At 48.4% G+C, this 21,784-nt stretch overlaps 1 protein-coding gene across 11 annotated transcripts in view; it reads right to left on the bottom strand.

Annotated features, from left to right (window-relative positions):
- RNFT2 (ring finger protein, transmembrane 2) overlaps positions 1–21,784 on the bottom strand; it is a 73,634-nt gene that overhangs the window by 37,909 nt on the left and 13,941 nt on the right. For all 11 annotated transcript variants that reach the window (XM_034638511.1, XM_034638510.1, XM_034638512.1 and 8 more), the window contains one exon: positions 20,907–21,060. In XM_034638511.1, coding sequence (XP_034494402.1) covers positions 20,907–21,060 — 154 coding nt within the window. The remainder of the gene's footprint in view (positions 1–20,906; positions 21,061–21,784) is intronic.

Raw genomic sequence — 21,784 nt, 5'->3', positions numbered from 1 at the left:
GGACGGTGCTTGCCATGGAGTAAGCTCACTGTGATTGGCTTCTGCAGTGTTGCAATGACAACATCATCATCATTTCCTCCTAAGGAATGAAGGGGGGAGTAGGGGTGGAGTCGTGCCCTTCAGGGCCCCTCTCCTCTGTCTACGTTGTTTCTTCATGAAATAACAAACTGTGGCCACCACTAACTGAGCCACAGTGATTGGAAGTTTCATTCACAGGCATGATCTAATTTCATCTTTGTATCGGTACGATCACTCTCCCTATTTTACAGATGACCAAACTGAGGCTTAGAGCCTCACCCAAGGTCCCATGGCTCATAAGTAGAGCAACTGAGATGGAAGCTGCTTGTCTGACTCCTAGTAGACCCTCTCCACTGAGGGTAGGGCATGCAGCCTGCTTCAGAGAAAATGTGCCTTTGCCACACTCCCAATTAATGACTTAGCTCAGCCTCTGTGTTTTGAGTGCCTACCATGAACCACGCACCAGGCTAGGGATAAAATGAAACATACGAGAGACCTGGCTTCTGCTCTCACCAGGCTTGGAGGTTTTTTTTGGGGGGGGGTTGGGGAGACAAGCAAACAATCAGAGCATCGTATGATACACGCAAAACAGAAGTAACCCAGGGACTGTGGGGGCAGACCTGTGAGTCCCCAAGCCCACCTGGAGCCAGGTGAGGTCCAGGCTTCCCAGAACTGAGACGTAAACACACAACTGTGAGCAATTAAAGGTCAGCCAGATGGGGTTGGGGTCAAGAGGACGGTGTTCCTAGCAGAGGGGACAGGCACCGCAAGGGCTTGGAGATGACAGAACAAGAGTGGGTCTGAGGGAGGAGGGGCCAAGAGGACTTCAAAACTGGCAAGCGACAGATGGGATGTCAGGCCAGAAAGAGACGAGGGCCATGCAGGTGGTCCGAAAGACTCCCTTGCCTCTGAGCAGCTGCAAGATTACGGATGAGTGCTGAAGGCTGGGGATGATGGTTTTCTCCTTTCAAAACAGGAACAGCCCTAGACATGGAAACCTGGCTGCAGGGACCCCCTGCCTTACCCAGTGCAGGGACAAGGGTGCTCTCAGGAATGCCAAGCCCCAGGGGCCTGCAGCAAGCCAGTCAAGGCCAAGCGCACGAGGGAACAGAAAGCGCGCTCCTCCTCTCCTGCATCGCCTTGCTGTCCCTGCGTGCCTCTGCTGCGGCCACTCTGCAGGTATTTATAGGGGGGTGTGATATGCTGGCGACCCTGAACGTGCACACAGCAGGGAATGAGTCTCTGGGCTCCAGGGGTCTTCTCACTCTGTCCTGTCCTTGTGCTTTGGTGTATGTCTCTCCCCCTACCTCTCTGTCAGCCCCCTGAAGGCAGGAAAGGTCTTATCCTCACAGCCCAGACTTAGCAGGTGCTGAAAACTCTCTGCTGAGCCTTCCTAACACATGTCCTTGTGTGCTCCTCACTGGGCTCCTCCTTGAGGTGGGTAATATTATCTACTAGTCCTGTACACAAATGTGGCTACAGAAGCTCGAAGCTGTGACTTTGCTCACCGAGGAGCCAAGGTCAAATTCAAACACAACGGCAAAGCCAAATTCAAACCCAGATCCTGTCCAGGGCTGGGTGCAAATAGGTAAGTAGGAAGGGTAACACTTCCTTCCTTCTCTGGGCTGTTCTGACCTTGGCACTTCTGGGCCCTGAGGAGAAGAGCCAGAGGTCTGCCAAGTTTTAGTGGGTTCTCAGCCTCTGAACAACAGGCCTGGTTTACACCCCCAATCTCCAACCTCCAGCAGAGTCCTGACCTGGGAGGGTAATGAGGGAAAACATACAAAAAGAAAAACAGACACACACACTGAGTATCTGCTACATGTCAGAAATTGATGAAGGGACATTCCACCTGTGTCTTATTTAAAATTTATTTTCTAGGGGCACCTGGGTGGCTCAGTGGTTAAGCGTCTGCCTTCAGCTCAGGTCATGATCCCAGGGTCCTGGGATCGAGCCCTACATCGGGCTCCCTGCTCAGTGGGGAGCCTGCTTTTCCCTCTCCCCCTCCCCCTGCATGTGCTCTCTCTCTGTGTCAGATAAATAAATAAAATCTCTAAAAAAATAAAATTTATTTTCTAGCTCACCTCCAATCTCCCCTAAAGTCCTGAGAGGTAAGCAGCATGATCTCCTTTCTCAGGGCTGAGGAAACTGAGGCACAGAGGAGGCAGGCGACTGGCTGGAGGCACTACACATGGGAATGGCAGACCAGGGTTCAAATTCGGCTCTGCCTGCCTCCAGAACTCAAGCGCTTCCTGATGGACTCTGGGACGTTTTTGGACAAGCTGAGGGTTGAGAAATGTATGCAAGCGGTGGGCTCCCTAGGGCCAAACCTCCGTTCCAAGCCCCTTCTTTCTCCCCGGGGAAGGAAGAGCAGCTGGGGGGGAAGCAAGGGCAGGACAGCCCCACCCATACCCTGCCGCCCACGGCACAATGCCAGGCCCCCACCTGGAGGGAGGATGTGAAGTGGACGCCTCCGAGGCCACCTCAGGGAGCCTGGCTGCCTCCCTAATCATTTAGCTGGAGAAGAGCAAAATAATCACCACTTAGCCAGCTAATTAATCCCCGCAGCAGCCCAGAGTAGGGGTTGCCGCCGCATACCCATAACGTTGCTCGGAAAGGCAGGGCTGGAACTTGGGCCTTGCCCCACGTACTTGCTCACACCAACCATTTGCATGCCCCCATCTGTTCATTTCAGAGTCACTGCACACCTCCCACATGTCACTGGGTCTAAGCATGAGAATGGCAGACGTTCTCCCTGCCTTCCTGGTGCTTAGAGTGCCCCAGTGCAGAGGACAGGTTCAACAGTTTCCTGGAAAAATGCACATGCCAAACTGTTTCCTACTTCCCTGTGACGGCTCTGGCTGTCCCCTCTCCCTGGCACGTCCCTCTGGCTTGGCTTTGCCTGGTTAACTCCCACCCCTCTTAAAACTCAGTGCTGAGGTCACCCTATCTAAGAAGACTTTGCCGGGGGCTGGTTTGGGGGCTCCACTATTTTCCAAGAGGGCCCTGTAGTCACTGCTTCCCTGCCTGCCGACCCATCAGCCTGGGAGGGCTGAGCTTGAAAGTCCTGGGTCTGGATAGCCCCCACACCTAGCACTCGGTCGACATCCAATACGGATCTGTAGAATGAATATAGGAGATGATCAATCATGTGACCTGGAACCAGTAACTTGTGGGCCTTGGTTTCAACAGGGCAGGGGTGTAATCCAACCTCTGAGGGACTGGAGGGGTCTCTGGAATGTCCAAATTGGGCATTAGTCAACATAATTGACCCCTACTAAAGTCACAAGCAGGCCAAAGGCTTGTGAATCCCTCCAGCGTCTGTCAAAGGGACTGGTGTATCTAGCCAAGTTCTCTGTCCCTGCAAGGAGCTAAAGCTGACTCTGGCCCATCTCAGCAAAGAGGGACTTTGGAGGGATTCTGGCTTCTTCCAGGCTTCAGAGGAGCACTGGACCACCTGGCCACCTCACTGTCCACGTGGAAGGACCTCTCCTCTTGACTGTCAACTTTCACATACACACAAATCACCTGGGGATCTGGGTAGGATGCAGACTGCCCCAAGTGCTGAATAAAGGCACCCAACTTCTATGTTACTCAGTTCCTGGGACAGGGCACCAGATGAGCCCAGCTTGGACCAGGTGCCTGTGGATTTTCAGCAATGGGCCGGTGGGGATAGGGGCACCACAGCCCCTGGTCCCCATTCCTGTGTATCCACTTTTTCCTGGAGAAGGGTGGGCCTTGGGATGGGGCAGCCATACTAAGGGGGGCTGACTGCAGCTGGGGCAGAGCCAGGCCAGCTCTCTGCACAGTGACCATCTGAGCTGGTGAAAGGTATCATCTTTCAACCTGGAAAGTGATTTCCAGAGGCCCAGTGTAGGGGTGGGGGGTGGGGGGAGCAGAGTGGCAGGAGAGTTTAAATTGCAGCTGTGTTCCTAATTTCCCCAGGAGGAGGCCTGGCCGCCCCTCCTCCGTGCTGAGTGTTTGCCATTAAAAACAAACAGTATCATTTGGTTCAATATAAAATGAATTAAAGGAAATTAAACTGTGGGGGCCATGTGGCAAGCCTTGTCCTCCATTGTCTGAAGCTGTTTTTCATCTTCCCCAGTGAGGAACAACAGCTTGGGGGGTGTGGAGCAGAACAGGACTAGATAAATAAATAAATACCCCCCTGCACGCCCCCCGCCCCCCGCCTTCCGACACAAGGGGTTTGGGAAATCTCAGGTGTCTGCCCTGTCCCTCCTGTGTCCCCTGGCGGCAGAATGTAGCCTTTGAGAGTCTCCCACGGAACAGAGTGAAGGAGAAAAACAAAGCAAAACAAGAACAACAGAAAATGAGGTGCAGGCCCCTGAGACTGAGTGGGGCTGGGGTGGGGGGTGGCAGAGGGAGGAGATTATGGACCAGAGGCAGCTGGAGATGGGGGTGTGGTCTCTGGATTGCTGGGGAGCAAGTCCTACCAGTTCTCAGCCTCACAGAATATTAGCTGTACCATTTGTGTTCGGGGAACGGGGGGGGGGGGGGGGGGGGGGGAGNGGTAGGGAGCGATGAGCAGAGAGGACTGTGTGATGCTTAAGAGTGGCGGTTCTGGAATGAGACTGCCAAGTTCAGATTCCAGCCCTGCCACTTACCCGCTGTGTGACCCTTGGCAAGTCACTTACCCTCTCTGTGCCTCAGGCTCCTCATCCGCAAATGGGGGATTAGAGGAGTATCAAGCTCAGTGGGTTGTTGTGAGGATCCGTTCATGTTTACGGAGCTCTTAGTACTGGGCAAACGAGTTACTTAATATTATGTATTATGATATTTGTTCTATTCTGATTGTTGGTCCTTGGGGCATCTCCCTTGGCATCTGGAAGACCTGGCCTCAAGTCATAGCTCTGCCACAGACTTGCTCTGTGACCCTGGGTAAGTGAACACACCTTGCTGAATCTCACCTGCAAACCGGAGATTCTCCTGCCGGGACACAGACTGACGGGGCCTCCCCCAGTCCATTCTCCTCCTCTTCCTTCAAAATAAGAAGGCTGACTTTTTGTTTCAGTCCCTTGGCACCCAGCTAAGAAGATGCTCCCAGCTCCCCAGACAGTGAGTGTGACTGACATGTCAGCAAAAGTGATGTGAGCGATTTCTGGGAAGTCACCCACAAAGGGACAGGGACTCTAATGGCTGCTGATGCAAAAATCCTAAGTAAAATAGTGGCACACAGAATCCAGAGGCATTATCAGAGGATACTACGTCAGGAGTGGGGGGCCGGGGGTTCATTCCAACAATGAAGGCTTAAGAGGAAACCTGGTAAGTAACGCAGTTCCTCACTGTAATAGAGCTAAGGAGGAAAACCAAGTGATTTTTGATCAAGTTCAACGACCAGCTTTTATTTTAAAAATTTCAATAAATTGGACTAGATGGATACTTCCTTGACAGGATAAAACGTTGGTCTCGGTCCCCAAATTGGAATCTTGTTTGATGGGGGACTGCAATGGTTAGTTTCATGCTTTGATTTAGGCTCTAGCATCCAGTTATGCCGCAATCGAACACTAATTTAGGGTTGCTGCTGGAGGTACTGTGTAATTGTGATTAGCGTCTACAATCAGCTGACTTTAAGTAAACGAGATTATGCCTCAATAATCTGGGTGGGCCCCATCCAATCAGCTGAGAGGCCACAGAGCTCTGCAGCTGCCAGAATGTTCCATTTTCTTTACAAGGAAGAACTGAAGTTAAAGACTAGGCTTCTTCTCATGTTCTGACATTGATTGGTTGGGACTGTCTGGGTTGCTGTATTGAGATGAACCTGGGTGAAGCAGGGCCATGATAGATTAGTGATGCCTGACATAGGCCAGTACATGGGAAGTGTCAGACTGTTTGCTATCTCAGGCTTCAGCACTTCCGGGATGAGTGAGCACCTGAGCTATAAACTTCAAGCAGAGCAAAGAAAGAACAAATTCTAGGGATGAATGTCACCCTAAAAACCCTGGCAAGCCACTTATTGCCTTAGGGTAAAACTGAAAATTAGCCTGGCAATTTCAAATAGTCAAGTCCATAATAATGACATTTAGCCAAACTCACTTCTGCTGGTTTCCAGCAGAGACTCTGGCCATATTTCACCCCTTAGGGTCTTCTATTCCCCACGTGTCTGCCTGCTGTAGACTACAGAGTTCCCCCTTAGACATACCTTTCTTACAAAGGCCAAACTACAACGAATTCGGAATGTAAATCGATTCAAACTTCTGATCAGAGTGATTTAGCTAATTTTTTCTCAAAGCACCAGACATCAAATATTTTAGGTTTTGTGGGTCATACAGACTCTGTTTCTACTATTCATCTCTGCCTTTGCAGCCTGAAAGGAGCCACAGACAATACTTCAATGCACGAGCATGGCCATGTTCTAATAAAACTTTACCAATATAGGCACTGGGTTCACAGGTTGGGGTTTGCCAACCCCCGAACTAGACTTTGCAGCTCCTCAATAAAACGGTTCCATGGTAACAAGTTGGGGAAATGTCAAAGTGAAAATAATTTCTTCACTGTAGAACTTCTCAGAGCCTTTACTATGTCAATGTGCAAGCAGGGTGGGGGGTGGATAACAGAGCATTTCTCAAAGTTATCTGACCATGGAACACCTTTTTAAAAAATGCCCATTAACATCTCCCTAAGGCCCCAGAATCATTGTTTAGTAAATAGTATTTTGTTCCATCTGATTTTGGTTAGATTCTGACTTTCTTGCTCACTTTAAACTGTAACTGGATAACTGCCAATGCTCTCTATCTCCTTTAAAATAGTAATAACTGGGGCGCCTGGGTGGCTCAGTTGGTTAAACATCTGACTCTTGGTTTCGGCTCAGCTCATGATCTCATGGGTCATGGGTTTGAGCCCTGCAGTGGGCTCCATACTCAGTGCGGGTCGGCTTGAGGTCCTCTCCCTCTGCCCCTCCCCCACTTGCATGCACTTGCTTTCTCTCTAAAATAAATAAATAAATCTTTAAAAAAAAAAAAACAATAACCAGCCAGCACTTGACCTGTGCTATTTTCATTAATTCTCACAACAAGGTTATGAAGTAACCTAATATTCCCATTTTAAGATGGGAGACACTGAGGCTCAGTGAAGTGAACCAAGGTCCTAGAGGCAGAAGGGAGTGGAGGAGGAATGTGAACCTAAGTTTAATTCAGAGTCTCTGCTCTTTTCATGATTGCACAGTGTCTCTAGGAAAAGACAATTTCTTGCTAGTCTCTCTTGCTCTAGAATCTTCTTGGCAATGCCAGAGATGGAAGTTTCTTTTTAAGCATAAAATCACAGTAAACATTAGGTAATTCTAATATTGCTAACAATTAGTATCTTGGTTGCTGGCTTTCTGTTCTGTTCCAGTGAAGCCTGACGATGAGAGATGGATCAGTATCCTCAATTAACAGCTGTAGGCAGACAGAGCACCTGCTGTGCTCACACCCTGACTCTGCTTACCAGCCAGGTGATTTTCTTGGGTGACTCCGACCCTTTGTTTCCTCATCTATAAGATGGGAATAAGAACAGCGCCTTTCTCATAGTATTGTTTATAGGCCCAAATGAAATGACACGAATAAAGCATTTTGCACAGTGGATACATAAACAGGAAGAAACACTGAGAAATGTTCTTATTGTTACGTCTCAAGTCAAAAGAGCTGGGTTTGGGTCTTAGCTTTGCTACCTGTGAGTACACTGACCCTTGACAACCTGGTTAGCTTCCCTAAACCTCGGGGTGTTTTTTTTTTTTTAATTTTTATTTATTTTTAAAGATTTATTTATTTTAGAGAAAGAGAGAGATGGAGCACACTAGTGGGGAGGGGGAGAGGGAGAGAATCCCAAGCAGACTCCCCAGCAACAGTGAAGCCTGACACGGGGCTCCATCTAACCACCCTGAGATCATGACCTGAGCTGAAATCAAAAGTTGGCTGCTTAACCGAGTAAGCCACTCAGATGTCCCCCTAAACTTCAGTTTTATCTGTAAAATGGGTTTAGGCCAACCTGGCCATCCCCCTCCTAGGGTTACCATCTGTAAGGATTTGTTTGAAGAGGTGGGCCGAATCAGTGAATGGGACAGACAGGTATTGGCCCCTCAGAATTTATGGTTTGGAGGAGGAGACAATGGCCCGGATAATTACCAAGCAGTTCCATAAGTGCTGGGACGAGGGCCTGTGGGAAAATGAACGAGGGAAATTATCACTGTCTTAAGGGGACCAGGAGGAAAGTGACATTTAGGTTGAGTCCTGGAGAACCATAGAATCAATGGGTCAAAGAGGACTAAGCAATTCACAACTGTCCAAGGTGTCTTTAGAGGAATCTCTTCGAAAATCCTTAATAAATCTAAACTGTTTCCACAACACAAAAATCCGGGGGATCCTCACCCCCTAAAAAGCTAACTTTTATATATTGCATGCCGTGAGATATGCAACCGAATCCTAACAACACCCTTGGAGGTAGCATGTTGTGCTTCCCCCCAAATTTCCCACCTTGACCCTCAGTTCTGTACTAGGGTGAGCTATCTCACCTGGAGTCTGTTATATTACAGGAGGAAAGGGATTTCGCAGATGTCATTAAGGTTATGGATCAGTCGACTGTGAGTTTATCAAAAGGGAGACTATCTGGGTGGGTCTAATCCAATCACGTGAGTCCTTTAAATGCAGAAAGGGAAGAAGTCAGGAAGATATGAAGCAGGAGACGGATTCCACATGCCATTTCTAGCTTGAAGTTGGAGGAGGCCACAGGGAAAGACAGAGAGTGGTCTCTGGGAGTTCAGAGCAACCCCTGGCCGACACCCAGCAAAACAGGGTCTTCAGTCCCACGGCCGCCCAGAAATGAATTCTGCCAACAACGTGAATAAGCCTAGAAGTAGATTGTCTTCCAGCACCTCCAGATAGGAGCCCAGCCTGACCAACACTTTGATTCTGACCTTGTGAGACCCTATACAGAGAATGAACACGGTCAAGTCCGCCCAGCTTCTGACCTACAAAATGGAACTAATAAATGGATATATTTTTTTAAGCTGCTAAGTTGGTGGTAATTTGCTAGGCATGAATTGAAAACTAATAGCAGTAGATCCTATTATTATTTCATCTTATAGATGAGGAAAGGAGGGCAGGCAGGGGCGAAGGTGCAGGGTCACACAGCTGGTAAGTGACAGAGGGTTTCCCAAACAGGATTTAAATGCAGGCAGTCTGGCTTTTAACCATCAGGCTGTGCTCTCTCTATGTATTTGCCTGGAATGATCTCTAACAAGCAAGATGGGAACTGCGTGTACAACATTACTGTTTGATTACATAAAGATGAGTAGGATAAAGATACACGTTTGCTTGTTTGCTTGAGTATAGATCTGATAGCTATGAAAAGATCCAGGGATGATGATTACCTCCTCCGAGGCCAAACAGGTCCCTGGGGGCAAGGGAGAGAAGGGGTATTTTTCATCATATGCTGTTTTGGGCATTTTTAACTTCTGAATCCTGTGACTCTGTAACCTCTTAAAAAACACCGAGTATCCTCAGTAACTAGAGGGAGGGCAGAAAGTTGGGACAATCGGCATGAACGCAAAAGCACTCTCAAGAGAGAACAGAAGTGTAGGCAAACTGGTGCATGGATGTATTTGCTTTCTAGGGCTGCCATCGCCAAGGGCCACGGCCTGGAGGCTCCAACAACACACATTTATTTTCTCCCAGTTCTGGAGGCTGGAAGTCTGAGACCGAGGTGTCAGCGGGGTTGGTGTCTTCCGAGGCCTCTTTCCTTGGCTCGCGGATGCCTGTCTTCTCCCTGTGTCCTCATGCGGTCTTCCCTGTATGTTTGTGTGTATGTGTACAAATTTCCCCTTTTATAAGGACACCAGTCGGATCAGGGACCTACCTCATGACTTCATTTCAACATAACTGCCTGTTTCAAGGATCTTTCTCCAAACACAGTCACGTTCTGAGGTATCAGGGATAGGACGTCAACATATGAATTTCAATTCAGCCTATCACAGTAGGGGAGCTGACTCGGGGCCATAAAACAAACATTTAACCTAGGGTTTCTCCACCCTGGCACCGTGGACACTTTGGACTGGATTGTTCTTGGGGGAGGGGGGGTGTCCTGTGCCCTGAGGGATGCTTGGCAGCATCCCTGGCTCTACCCACTAAAACCCAATAGCAATCCCTTCAACCCAGTTGTGACAACCCCACAGTCGGGGATCACTGGTTTAATTCCTTCTAGCAGCCCCTGTACAGGAATCTGGGGCAAATGCATCTGGCCCTGGGAGAAATTCTGCACTTTCATATAAGAATGATGTGCTGTAAGAACCAGAGCCTAGGTCTAGGCCACCCAGGCCACCCTGGCATAGACAGATGACTGCTCAGGAGGGCAGGGCAGAGAGGGGAGTGCTTGCCCTCCAGAAGGGGAGGGAGGCTCAACTCGATGGGAAGCCACTCTGAGAGCAAAAGGGCTGGGTTCAGGGCCCAGAAAATGGAGGGATTTTAATAGCACAAAAAGCCTTATGAATCCTCTGGGCTCTCACATCAGAGAAAACCACCTCTCTTAGCTTTTGTCAGCCCTCCCTCTCCTCCCCTGTACTTGGAAGTGAGGCAATAAGGCTGACGTCTCATGGAGTCTCACCCAATACGAAGTTCAGGTTAAGATGACTTTGGACTTGGAAAGGGCCTCCTCTTTCCTATTTTTTTTCTTTAAGATTTTATTTATTTGAGAGAGATAGAGATAGCAACAGAGAACACAAGCAGGGAAGAGAGGAAGAAGCAGGCTCCCCACAAGTCAGGGAGGACCTTGGGATCATGACCCAAGCCAAAGGCAGACACATAACCAAGGCACCCCGGCACCCCCTTTCCTATTCTTACGGAAAAGACAGAAAGTTGGTCAAATGCTGGGTTCTTTGGAGAAAACAGTGGAGTGAAGCCTTTCCTTGCTTTCAGATGCGGGTGATCCTAGTAACTACCTGGGAAGCTAGGTACTGGGCCTTCTACCTTCTGAGAACCTCGAGAGGCCAAGAACCTCAAGATGACCACTTTAGGGATGAGGAAGCTGAGCGCTCCAAAGAGTAAGGTCACTTGCTCAAGGTCACACAGGGAACACGTCAAGGAGCCAGGTTGTACGTGGTTTTGCTCAAGGCCAGTGTTTTCTGTTCTGTGGAGCTGCCTCCACGTACTAGAGCTGGACAGCTCTCAGGCAAATGCCGGCTTCTATGTCTTCCCATCTGAGAAATGGGCAGAATGGCAGCTGCCTGCTACCCCTACCATTGGGAGGAGGAATAAACTCTGTCCTCAGAATGTTCTAGAATGTGCTGTCCAATGAACGTTCAACGATGATGGAAATATTCCATGTCTGCGTTGCCCAAAATGGCAGCCACAGGCCACAGCCGGCTACTGAGCCCTGGAAACATGGCCAGGGCAACCGGGGAATTTTAAATGTACCTGATTTAAATTTAAATAGCTATGTGTGGTGGTGCCTGGCTGGCTCAGTCTGTGGGGCATGTGGCTCTTGATCTCGGGGTAGTAAGTGTGAGCTCCACACTGGGTATAGAGATTACTTAAAAACAAAATTTTTATTAAAAAAAAAATAGCCACACATGGCTTGTGGCTGCCATATTGCCCAGCACAGCTCTAGAATGCTGCATGAAGAGTATTTCATTTTAATAAAGAGAAGCAGCAGTGCATATAAGCCAGATTTTTAGTCATTTCTACTTAATAGGTGATAGAGTGTATGATATGCATGTTTCTGGAACAAGATTTTTGCCCTTTTAACTAGGTCTGGATGAGATTAATATAAAACCAGCTTTCATCTTTATTTTTGTGTTCTCAGGGTCTAGGATTGCCCATGTCAGCCCACAGGTCCCAAATAATGTCAGGGGGACTGGGGAGGGAAAGAAGTGGCTAAGAACTCTATGTTTCTGAGGGAGGAAATAAAATGGGGGTGTGGCAATGCAGGCTGAGGACAGGCACTTTCAACAGGGTGGCCAGGGAGGTGACACGGTCTCAGAGTAAGTGACACTGCAGCAAGACTTGAATGATGGGAAGGAAACAGCCATGGGGACACTGGGAGAAAACTGCCCCAGGTGGAGGGAGCAGTAGTGCAAAGGGCCTGAGAAGGAAGATGCTGGGTGCATCGGGGAGACCTTGAGGCCATTGGTGGCTGGTCCAAGTAAGCAAGGGAGACAGTCACTGATGATGAGGTTAGAGCAGGCAAAGCTAAGACATATGGGTTATATAAGTTATCTGGATTTATAATGACAAGTGGCTGCTTTAGACATCCGACCAGTGTGACGGTTTAGGGTTGAGGTTGCCGGCCAGTGGTTGCCATCCTTAACCCCAAACCCGTCTTGGCTGGCCAAGGAACACGGCTCTCCTGGGAGGCCCAGGTATGAGAAGATTCCTGGCAGGCCTCCCCAGTGTCTGGAGGCACCTGGGAATTGGAGGCTCACCCAGCCTCACATGTCAGGGACAACAGAGCCATCAAGCAAACCCAAATGCCAAAAGCCCTTCCAGCATCACTATTATCATATTAAAAACCAACCCACCCTCTCAGCGGGTGGCATGGAGGCGTAGGACACAGCATCTGTGCTGTGAGCCATTAGGGGTCCCTGACAGATGTGCTCCTTCCCGCCCCTCCCCCCCAGCTGCAAATGAAGACCCGTCCTTTTCTTCTGCCCAGACAAGGATTGATGAGGATTTGGAAGAGCACTTAGATAGGCAAGGAAAGGCTGTGAACCTTTTCCAAGCCTGCAATTTATCTTGAGGGGACTATTCACATCACTTTTTATAGGTTGGATTATTCTCTGACCCAGCACATTAATCTCGCCGAATAAAATAATAATAATCAGAAAAAGGGGGCTGGACAGTTGCCAGGGAGGCATTAATAATTGTCACCCACACCTCGGTGGCACAGGGAAAGGGTGTCGGGTCCCATCCCCGCCCCCTTGCCCCCAGAAGTGCCTGTCTGAAGGAGAAGGAAGTGAAGGAGCCATGGTCTGAACTTGGAATGTTGTACAGATGGTATTTGGGGACCCCTCCCCTTAATCAACTCTGAGCAATTTCCCAAATCACCCCATGGAGCTTACGTGGGCGGCAATATGGCCCTAGTAACTCAGAGCAGGGGTTCTGGAGTTAGACTTCCCAAGTTCAGACCCCTGCTCAGCCACTTACAAGCTGTGTGGCCTTGGGTTACCTCCTTAACCCCTCACTTTGCTTGTTTCCTCCTCTGGAAAACATGGATAAAAACAGTACCTGTTGGAACGTAAAATGGTATAGCCGCTGTGGAAAACAGTATGGCAGTTCCTTGAAAAGTCGAAGAATTATCCCATGACCCAGCAATTCCACTCCTAGGTATGTACCCAGAAAAACTGTGTTCAAACAGATACTTGTGCACAAATGGTTAGAACAGCACTATTCACAATAGCTAAAAAGTGTCCATAAAACCCAAATGTACACCAACGGGTGAATGGATAAACAAATGGCGGTCTACCCATACAACAGAATATGATTCAGCTCTAAGAAGGAATGAGGTCCTGGGGCGCCTGGGTGGCACAGCGGTTAAGCGTCTGCCTTTGGCTCAGGGCGTGATCCCAGCGTTATGGGATCGAGCCCCACATCAGGCTCCTCTGCTATGAGCCTGCTTCTTCCTCTCCCACTCCCCCTGCTTGTATTCCCTCTCTCGCTGGCTATCTCTATCTCTGTCAAATAAATAAATAAAATCTTTAAAAAAAAAAAAAAAAGAAGGAATGAGGTCCTGACACCTGTACAGGTGGATACACCTTGAACACGTTATGCATAGGGAAAGAAGCCAGGCACGGGGTCACATAATAGATGATTCCACTTATATGAAATGTCCAGAATAGGTAAATCCATAGAGACGGAAGCAGATTAGTAGTAGTTGCCAGAGGGTAGGGGTGTGTGAAATGTCTGTGAGTGAAGTGGGGAAGGCTCCTTTTGGGGTGATGAGAAGGTCTTGGAACTAGAGAGAGGTGACGGGCGCACATAACTGTGAATATACTGAATGCCACCGAATTGTAGACTTGACAATGATTACCGGTTAATTTCATAGTATGTGAACAGGACTTCAGTAAAAAACACAAAAAACAACAGCACTTGCCTGGGAAGACAGATGTTGGAAGGAAATGAATGCCTGGCCCATTCAGAGTGCTGACTCTACACGAGCTGGTCCTACTGCTATGTGTTAACTATGAGGTTTGCAATCTTCGGCAAGTGATTTAACCCAGTTTCTGCTCTGTGACGAGATATCAACATCTATCATCCCAGGATTAAGACTGAATGAGACTAAATCTTCCGTAGACTATAAAGTCCATGAGTACGGGGATTTTTGTCTACTTTGTTCACTGACATATCCCCAGTGCCTAGAACGGTGCCTGACACATAGTTGGCACGGAGGCAGTATTTCTTGAGTGAATGGCGTTACTTAACACAGTGCCTAGCTCCTGGTAACTGCACTGAGAGGCTTGGACATGTTTATTATTATTAGTTTGGCTTCCAGGTTTCTTTGAGGCTCCCTATATGGTCCTTTCTAGCACACAGGAGTACTACTTTGCCTTGTGTGGATTTCTGTGTCTTCCTGACAGAGTTGTTTGAACAGCTACCAAATATAAGAGGTTTGAGCTGAGCTGGGAAAAGAATTTAAGCTCTCACTGCTGGTTTAAGAGGAGGTGGTAAGATTTAGGATAGCTGGCTAGACTATCAACTCATTCACTCAACCATCCATCTACCCACCTATCCATCCATCCATCCATCCATCCATCCATCCATCCATCCATCCATCCAAATATACACCCATTCATCGAAATATCCATCCATCCATCCATCCATCCAAATATCCACCCATTCATCGAAATATCCATCCATCCATCCATCCATCCAAATATCCACCCATTCATCGAAATACCCATCCATCCATCCATCCATCCATCCATCCATCCATCCATCCATCCACCCACCCACCTACCAACCTTCCCATCCAGCCATCAAATTCATCCATCTAGCCATATATCTATTCACCCATACATCTACCCCTGTATACATATAATAAATGCTCCTAGCGCATATCAAATGCTGGTGACCCACTGACAAACAAGCTAGATGCATTCATTTCTGCTGTCACAGAGGTGACAATCAAGCAGAGAAGGCAGACAATTAAGCCAGCAATCACAGTCAGGGTGGTGAGTGCTAGAATAGGAGGAGTATAGGGTGCTCTGGGAGTCCTCCTCAGGAGCACCATCCCTAGCCTGAAGGGGCAGGGAAGGTTTCTAAGAGATGTGATCCAAGGAGCAGGAGTTAATTACGACATGAAGCAGGGGAAGGGTCTTTGAGGCATAAGGATCAGCAGGTGCAGTGGGTAGGAGACTGGGTGCCACATGACGCACCCTGGAAACTGTACAAGTTAGTTATGTCATGAGTCAGTGCCTTGGGCTTCTCATCTAGAAAATGGGGTAAGGAGAGCATTTGCTACATGTTGGTACTAGTTGCCATGTGTAAAGACATGAAAGAAGTAAGAATCTGGCTGAAGTACAGAGAACAGGGTGAGGGGCAGGTGGGAGGGAAAAAGCAAATGGAATGAGAAGGCAGGTGGACAGGGACCAGCGGTGGACGGAGGGTTGCAAAGCCTTGCCTGCCTCCTCTCCAAGCAATGACCAACCCGCCCCTCATTTCATCCCATATCCATTAAGTCTTTTTATCTTTGCAGCATCTCAAGCAGGGTTTTGTTAACATCTTGATTTTCCACAGGATGAAACGTGTTCAGGGACCCAAAGTGACTCACCCAAGGCCCTGTGGCTAGAATGTGGTGGGGTCAGGAGGGCCTCAGGAACTCTGGCCTGTGGTCCATTCAGAGCCTGGCAGGGGATCTCCTGCAGTGGCCACAGCCTTGGGAGCTGGAAGACGTGGATTCTTACTCCGATTCTATAACAAGACTGGTTGGGTGTTTCATACCTCATTCAGTCTCAGGACAGTCAGTGAAGAAATGGCCAAAGACCCCTTCTCCCTAGAACCTGCGAATGTGACCTTATCTGGAAAGGGGGTCTTTGAAGAAATGATTAAGATTCTTGGCATAAGGAGACCATCCTGGATGATCCAGGACCCTAAAGGCAATCACCTGTATCCTTATAAGGGACAGAGACACTTCATACACGGAAAAGACCATGTGGCCACGGAAGCAGAGATTGAAATGATGCAGCCACAAGCTAAGAAACACCAGCAACCACCAGAACCTGGAAGAGGCAAGGAATGGATCCTCCCCTAGCATCCGGAGTGCCGCCCTGCTGACACTGACTTTGCACTTCTGGCCTCTGGAACCATGAGAAAACGAACTTCTGCAGTTTTCAGGAACCAGACACAGGGCAATTTGTTACAGCAGCCAGAGGATACTGAAACTGACTTTTTCATCTAGAAAGAGGCAATAATAAATTCCCTTTCACAGGGCTGATGAGAGCCTGAAGTGAGTCAGGACAGGGCAAAGAATCTAGCAAGAACCAGAGTGTCCTAGGTGATGAGTTACCATTAACTGCCTGTTTCCTTACCCTTCTCCCACATCCACTTTGAGGTACAGCTTGGGTGGGCCCTGAAGCTGGGAGGCCCTGGGTGGGAAGTCCAGCTCTCGCACAAAGTGGTAACAGCCGTGTGATTCAAGAAGCCACCTACCCCCTCAACGTCTCATCTCCTATCCATCAAGGAGAGTAATGGTAACCCACCTAAAGGAACAGTAAGGGGCCACATAAGGTAATTCATACACGAAGTGCTCTTAGCAAAGTTTCAGGTACACAGTTGGTGCTCAATAATTGCGAGCTATTATTATTATTCCAGGCAGTTGATGCTGAGCTAGCTTCCTCACGTGGCTGGGTTCATGTCTCTTGCTCTCAGTGGACATTGAAAAGTTTTCCCATCTTATTTCTGTCTGGAGATAATCAAAGAAAAGGCACAGGGCGGGGACGGCATGAAACTCCAGTTTCTCTGCCATGTTGCTCACCCATCTGTTTACAGAGCCCTATTCTGCCTGATGCCACCATGCTAGGTCTTACAGACAAACTGGGGGACAAAAGGGATGTTCTGTATATGGGAAGATGGAAGTAAACCTAATAATCACATGAACAGGTAATCCCAAATTGTCACAGTGCTATGAAGGAGAAGGTTCAGGGATCTAGAAGGGACTTTTGAGTGGGGGCCCCAAGGACGAGCATTTGGGGCCACCCCCTGACCACAGCAGCCCAGGCTGGGAAGGCGCTTGGACTGAAGCCAGTGTAGACGCAGCCACATCCTCTCCTCTTAAAGTACAATCTGAGAAGCTTGTTATACCCACACCCCTGTGAAAGCATCACCGCAGTCAAGACAGTGCACATATCTCTCACCTCCAGGAATTGCAAGCTCTGATCTGCTTTCTGTCACCTTCCATTTTCTAGAGTTTCTATAAATGGAATCATTAGGCATACTCTTTTGGGGTACAGTTTCTTTCACTTAGCATATTTGTTAATTACTTTAAGATTCATTTATGTTGTTTGTATCAATTCAGTCGACCCTTGAATGATGCAGGCACTAGGGACACTGACCTCTGTGCCATCAAAAATCTGCATAGAGCTTTTGATTCCCTGAAAACGTTAACAGCCTACTGTTGACCAGAAGGCTTACCAATAACATAAAGTCGATTAACACACATTTTGTATATCATATGTATTTTACACTGCATTCTTTTTTTTTTTTTTTTAAAGATTTTATTTATTTATTCGACAGAGATAGAGACAGCCAGCGAGAGAGGGAACACAAGCAAGGGGAGTGGGAGAGGAAGGAGCAGGCTCATAGCGGAGGAGCCTGACGTGGGGCTCGATCCCATAACGCCAGGATCACGCCCTGAGCCGTAGGCAGACGCTTAACCACTGTGCCACCCAGGCGTCCCTTACACTGCATTCTTACAACAAAATAAGTTAGAGAAAAGAAAATGTTAAGAATATCATAAGGGGGGGCGCCTGGGTGGCTCAGTTGGTTAACCGTCTGCCTTTGGCTCAGGTCATGATCCCAGGGTTCTGGGATTGAGCCCCACCTAGGGCTCTCTGCTCAGCAGAGTCTGCTTCTCCCTCTCCCTCCGCCTGCAGCTCCCCCTGCTTATGCACGCTCTCTCTGTCAAATAAATAAATAAAATCTTTTTTTTTTTTTAAAGATTTTATTTATTTATTTGACAGAGATAGAGAGCCAGTGAGAGAGGGAACACAAGCAGGGGGAATGGGAGAGGAAGAAGCAGGCTCATAGCGGAGGAGCCCGATGTGGGGCTCAATCCCACAACGCCGGGATCACGCCCCGAGCCCAAGGCAGACGCTCAACCACTGTGCCACCCAGGCACCCCAAATAAATAAAATCTTAAAAAAAAAATAAAAGAAAATCATAAGGAAAATACATTGACAGTCCTGTGCTGTATTTATCAGAAAAACATCATGTATAAGTGGACCCATGTGGCTCAAAACTGTGTCGTTCAAGGATCAACTGTAGCTCGTCCCTTTACATACAGCTGAGTTGTATTTTCTTGCATGCAGATACTAAAATTTTTCTGTTCACCTATTCATGGGAATTTGGGTGATTTCCAGTTTGTGGATATTACAACTAAAGCTGTATGAACATTCACACACAAGTCTTCACATGGACGTAAGCTATCACTCCTCCTGGGTGGATGCCTATGGGTGGGAGGGCTGGACCCTATGGCAGGCGTATGCTTCACCTTTTAAAAAACTACCCAACTGGCTTCCAAAGCGGATGGTACCATTTACATTCCCACCGGAAGTTCTCCCGCAGCTCTGTCCACACGCAGTATATGGTGTGGTCTGGCCCTTCTGTGTCAGCCACCATCACCCACGTGTGTGGCAACTCACTGGTTTTCCTTCCTAAAGACTAATGATGGTGAGCATTTTTTCAGGTACCTATTTGTTACCGGTAGATCTTCTCTGGTGAAGGGTGTTTCAATCTTTTGGCCATTTATTAATTGAAAAAAGAGTTTAATACATCTGCTCTTTACAGAGGTGTGGGCAGGGTTTAGGGAAAGCAACCAGGGGTGGAGAAGCTTCCATAGGCAGGGAGCTATTACCCCCTAGCTTGGAAGGGGTGAGAAGAGGGCATAATTACTAACCCTTGGCAGAAAGCTGTCTGTGGAGGGCTGCCCACAATGGGACCTGTGTGTTCAGAACCGTTTCCCATGTCTGTGAAAGGGGATGGTAGTAATAACAGTTGTGCAGATTCAATGAGCTTATGTGTATAAAGCACTTAGAACAGTACCGATCCGAAAGATGTCCTCATCCTGATGCCCCAAAGCTGTGAATGTTAACCTCCCATGGCAAAGAGGACTTAGCAGTTGTCCCGGATTCTCCGGGTGGGTTCAATGTCATCACAAGGGTCCTCATGAGACAGAGGCAAGAGTTTCAGGGTTAAATAGGTGATGACAAAAGCAGAGGTCAGAGAGAGAAAAGACAAAAGGACTCCGCCTGCCATTACTGACCAAAGATGGAGGAAGAATGCAGCCCTGCCCCACCCTGACTTAAGCCCCGTGAAACCCATTTTGGAGTTCTTTTTTTTTAAAGAGTTTTTATTTATTTATTTGAGAGAGAGAGAGACCGCCAGTGAGAGAGGGAACAAGCAGGGGGAGTGGGAGAGGAAGAAGCAGGCTCCCAGTGGAGGATCCCAGAATGCCGGGATCACACCCTGAGCCGAAGGCAGACGCTTAATGACTGAGTCTCCCAGGCGCCCCTCATCTGGTTATTCCTCAGTATCACTTATCATATCCTTTATGACAGAATACGCAGGTAAATGAAACTGTTTCCCTGAGTTCTGTGAGCTATTCTAGCAAATGACTGAACTCAAGGAGTGGGTCAGGGCAACCCTGATTGACAACCAGTCAGTCAGACCACAGGTGACAATCTGGCCTGGCAATTGGTACCTGAAGTGGGGTGGGAACAGTCTTATAGGACTAAGCCCTTCGCATGTGGGATGGGATGTGACCTCCAGGCAGACAGTGTCAGAATTGAGTTGAACTGCAGGACACCCAGCTGGTGCCGGAGCATTGCCTGACGTGTGGGAACCCCACACGTGTGCTGTCAGAAGTACTGAGTGTGTGAGTAAAGAGGGGACACAGCAGTGTTTTTCTGATGCACTTGGCCAATGGCTTTGGGCACTCAAGATGGATGGCCAGTTCCAACCTGCTCTCCTGCCAGCCAAGGCCCTCGATGAATTCTGGGCTTTCTGAAGTTGAATAGATGGCTGCTTTTACAGAATGGAAAGCAGGAGTCTTCAGAAATTCTTGAGTGCGTCTCCCTCTGTCCAGATTCTCTGCTTCGAGTCTTCTAGCAGAGGCACTGGCATGAATTAACCCCTAAAGATGATGTCTTTTCCCAACTCGGCTCAGTCCTCTGAATTACAAGAGTTATCTATCCTAACACCTGCCTGCAGGCCCTTCCGGCACGCAAAGCACCCCTGCCACCACACCGCATCCTGTGTCCATGGCAGACATCCCTAATCGATCATGGAGTTTGTTTCTTCTGAGCCTCAGTACCCTGCCTTTAAAAAACAATGCTCCTAAAGTCACAAAGAGTTGAAACCTATGAAAGCCATCCTTCCCCGGGAGAAGTCGGACCCAGGGCATGTCCACATGCTCTTTTCCTTTCTCAGGGGACACTTAGATGAAAATTGCATTAAGGGCAGTTTCGAACAATGAAACTCAGAAGTGCCCTTGCTGGGGGAGGTTGGTGGTGACCACAAAGAACACGCTCAGACTTGGGGAACTGTAAGATGTGGGCGACAGGCTCTGTTTATTTGATTTGCTGGCATCAGCTCTGCCAACACTTATGCTTCCCTCTTCCAGAAGGTGCCCTGAATCCCCTGCATGATCGGCATGACTGGAGCTACCTGGTGGCCACACCCGGTGCCTACCTTGGACTTGACAGCCAGGATGATCTTAGGCAGGGCCACGATGAGGCACTTGAGGGCGATGGTGACATACTTCAGCACAAAGTCGGCAATGCCCACAATCCACAGCAGGTCGAAGAAGTCCAGCGTCTCCAGGTTGGGCTTTAGGAATATGAGGCTGCGGTGGGGGGGGGCGGGGAAGGTTCAGAGAGTCAGGATGCTCACTTAAGATCACTGGCCCTTGGCGGCTCCTGCTATTCGCTCTGGGAGCCTTGTTAAGTATTACCTGTAGACAGAGAACTGACCTGGGGATCGGACATCTGTGTCCTGTTTCTGAATCTGCTACTAACTTGCTGTGTGACCTCTGGTGGATGTCTTAACCTCTCTGAGCCTCAGTTCCCCTGAGGGCTATGCAATGAGATTGGCCAGGAGCCTCATTAGTTAAGGTGTCCTCCAGTTTTATGAGTCCACAGTAAGCTTCATAAGAGGAAGCAAAAGGGAGGTAGACAGGTAGGTTGGCCAACACTATATATGGAAGAGGGAAATTGAAGTGCAGACACTGTGCTAAGCTCTCTGCTCACTGTATCTCATTGTCCTGCACAGTGAACACTGCTAATTCCCACTTTAAAAATGAAGCATTGAGGCTTGGAGAGGTGAAGTAAGTGGCCCAAGATCACATGGCATGATAAGCATATGGGCATTAAGATCAGAAAGTCCTGAATTTGAATCCAGTTTTCTCCATTTATTGGATCCTGGGCAAATAATGTTATCTCTAAAAGCCTCAGTGTTCTCATCTGCAAAATGGGACTCATTTCCTCCTTCATAGTGTTATTGGTGAGATTCAATGAGATAATAGATGTACTACAGACCCTGCCATGCAGCAGTGACAGTAACAGCCACTC

This window comes from Ailuropoda melanoleuca, chromosome 12 (assembly GCF_002007445.2).
Source record: "Ailuropoda melanoleuca isolate Jingjing chromosome 12, ASM200744v2, whole genome shotgun sequence".
In the NCBI taxonomy this organism is placed as follows: domain Eukaryota; kingdom Metazoa; phylum Chordata; class Mammalia; order Carnivora; family Ursidae; genus Ailuropoda; species Ailuropoda melanoleuca.
This window is presented reverse-complemented; position numbering and strand designations above follow the sequence as displayed.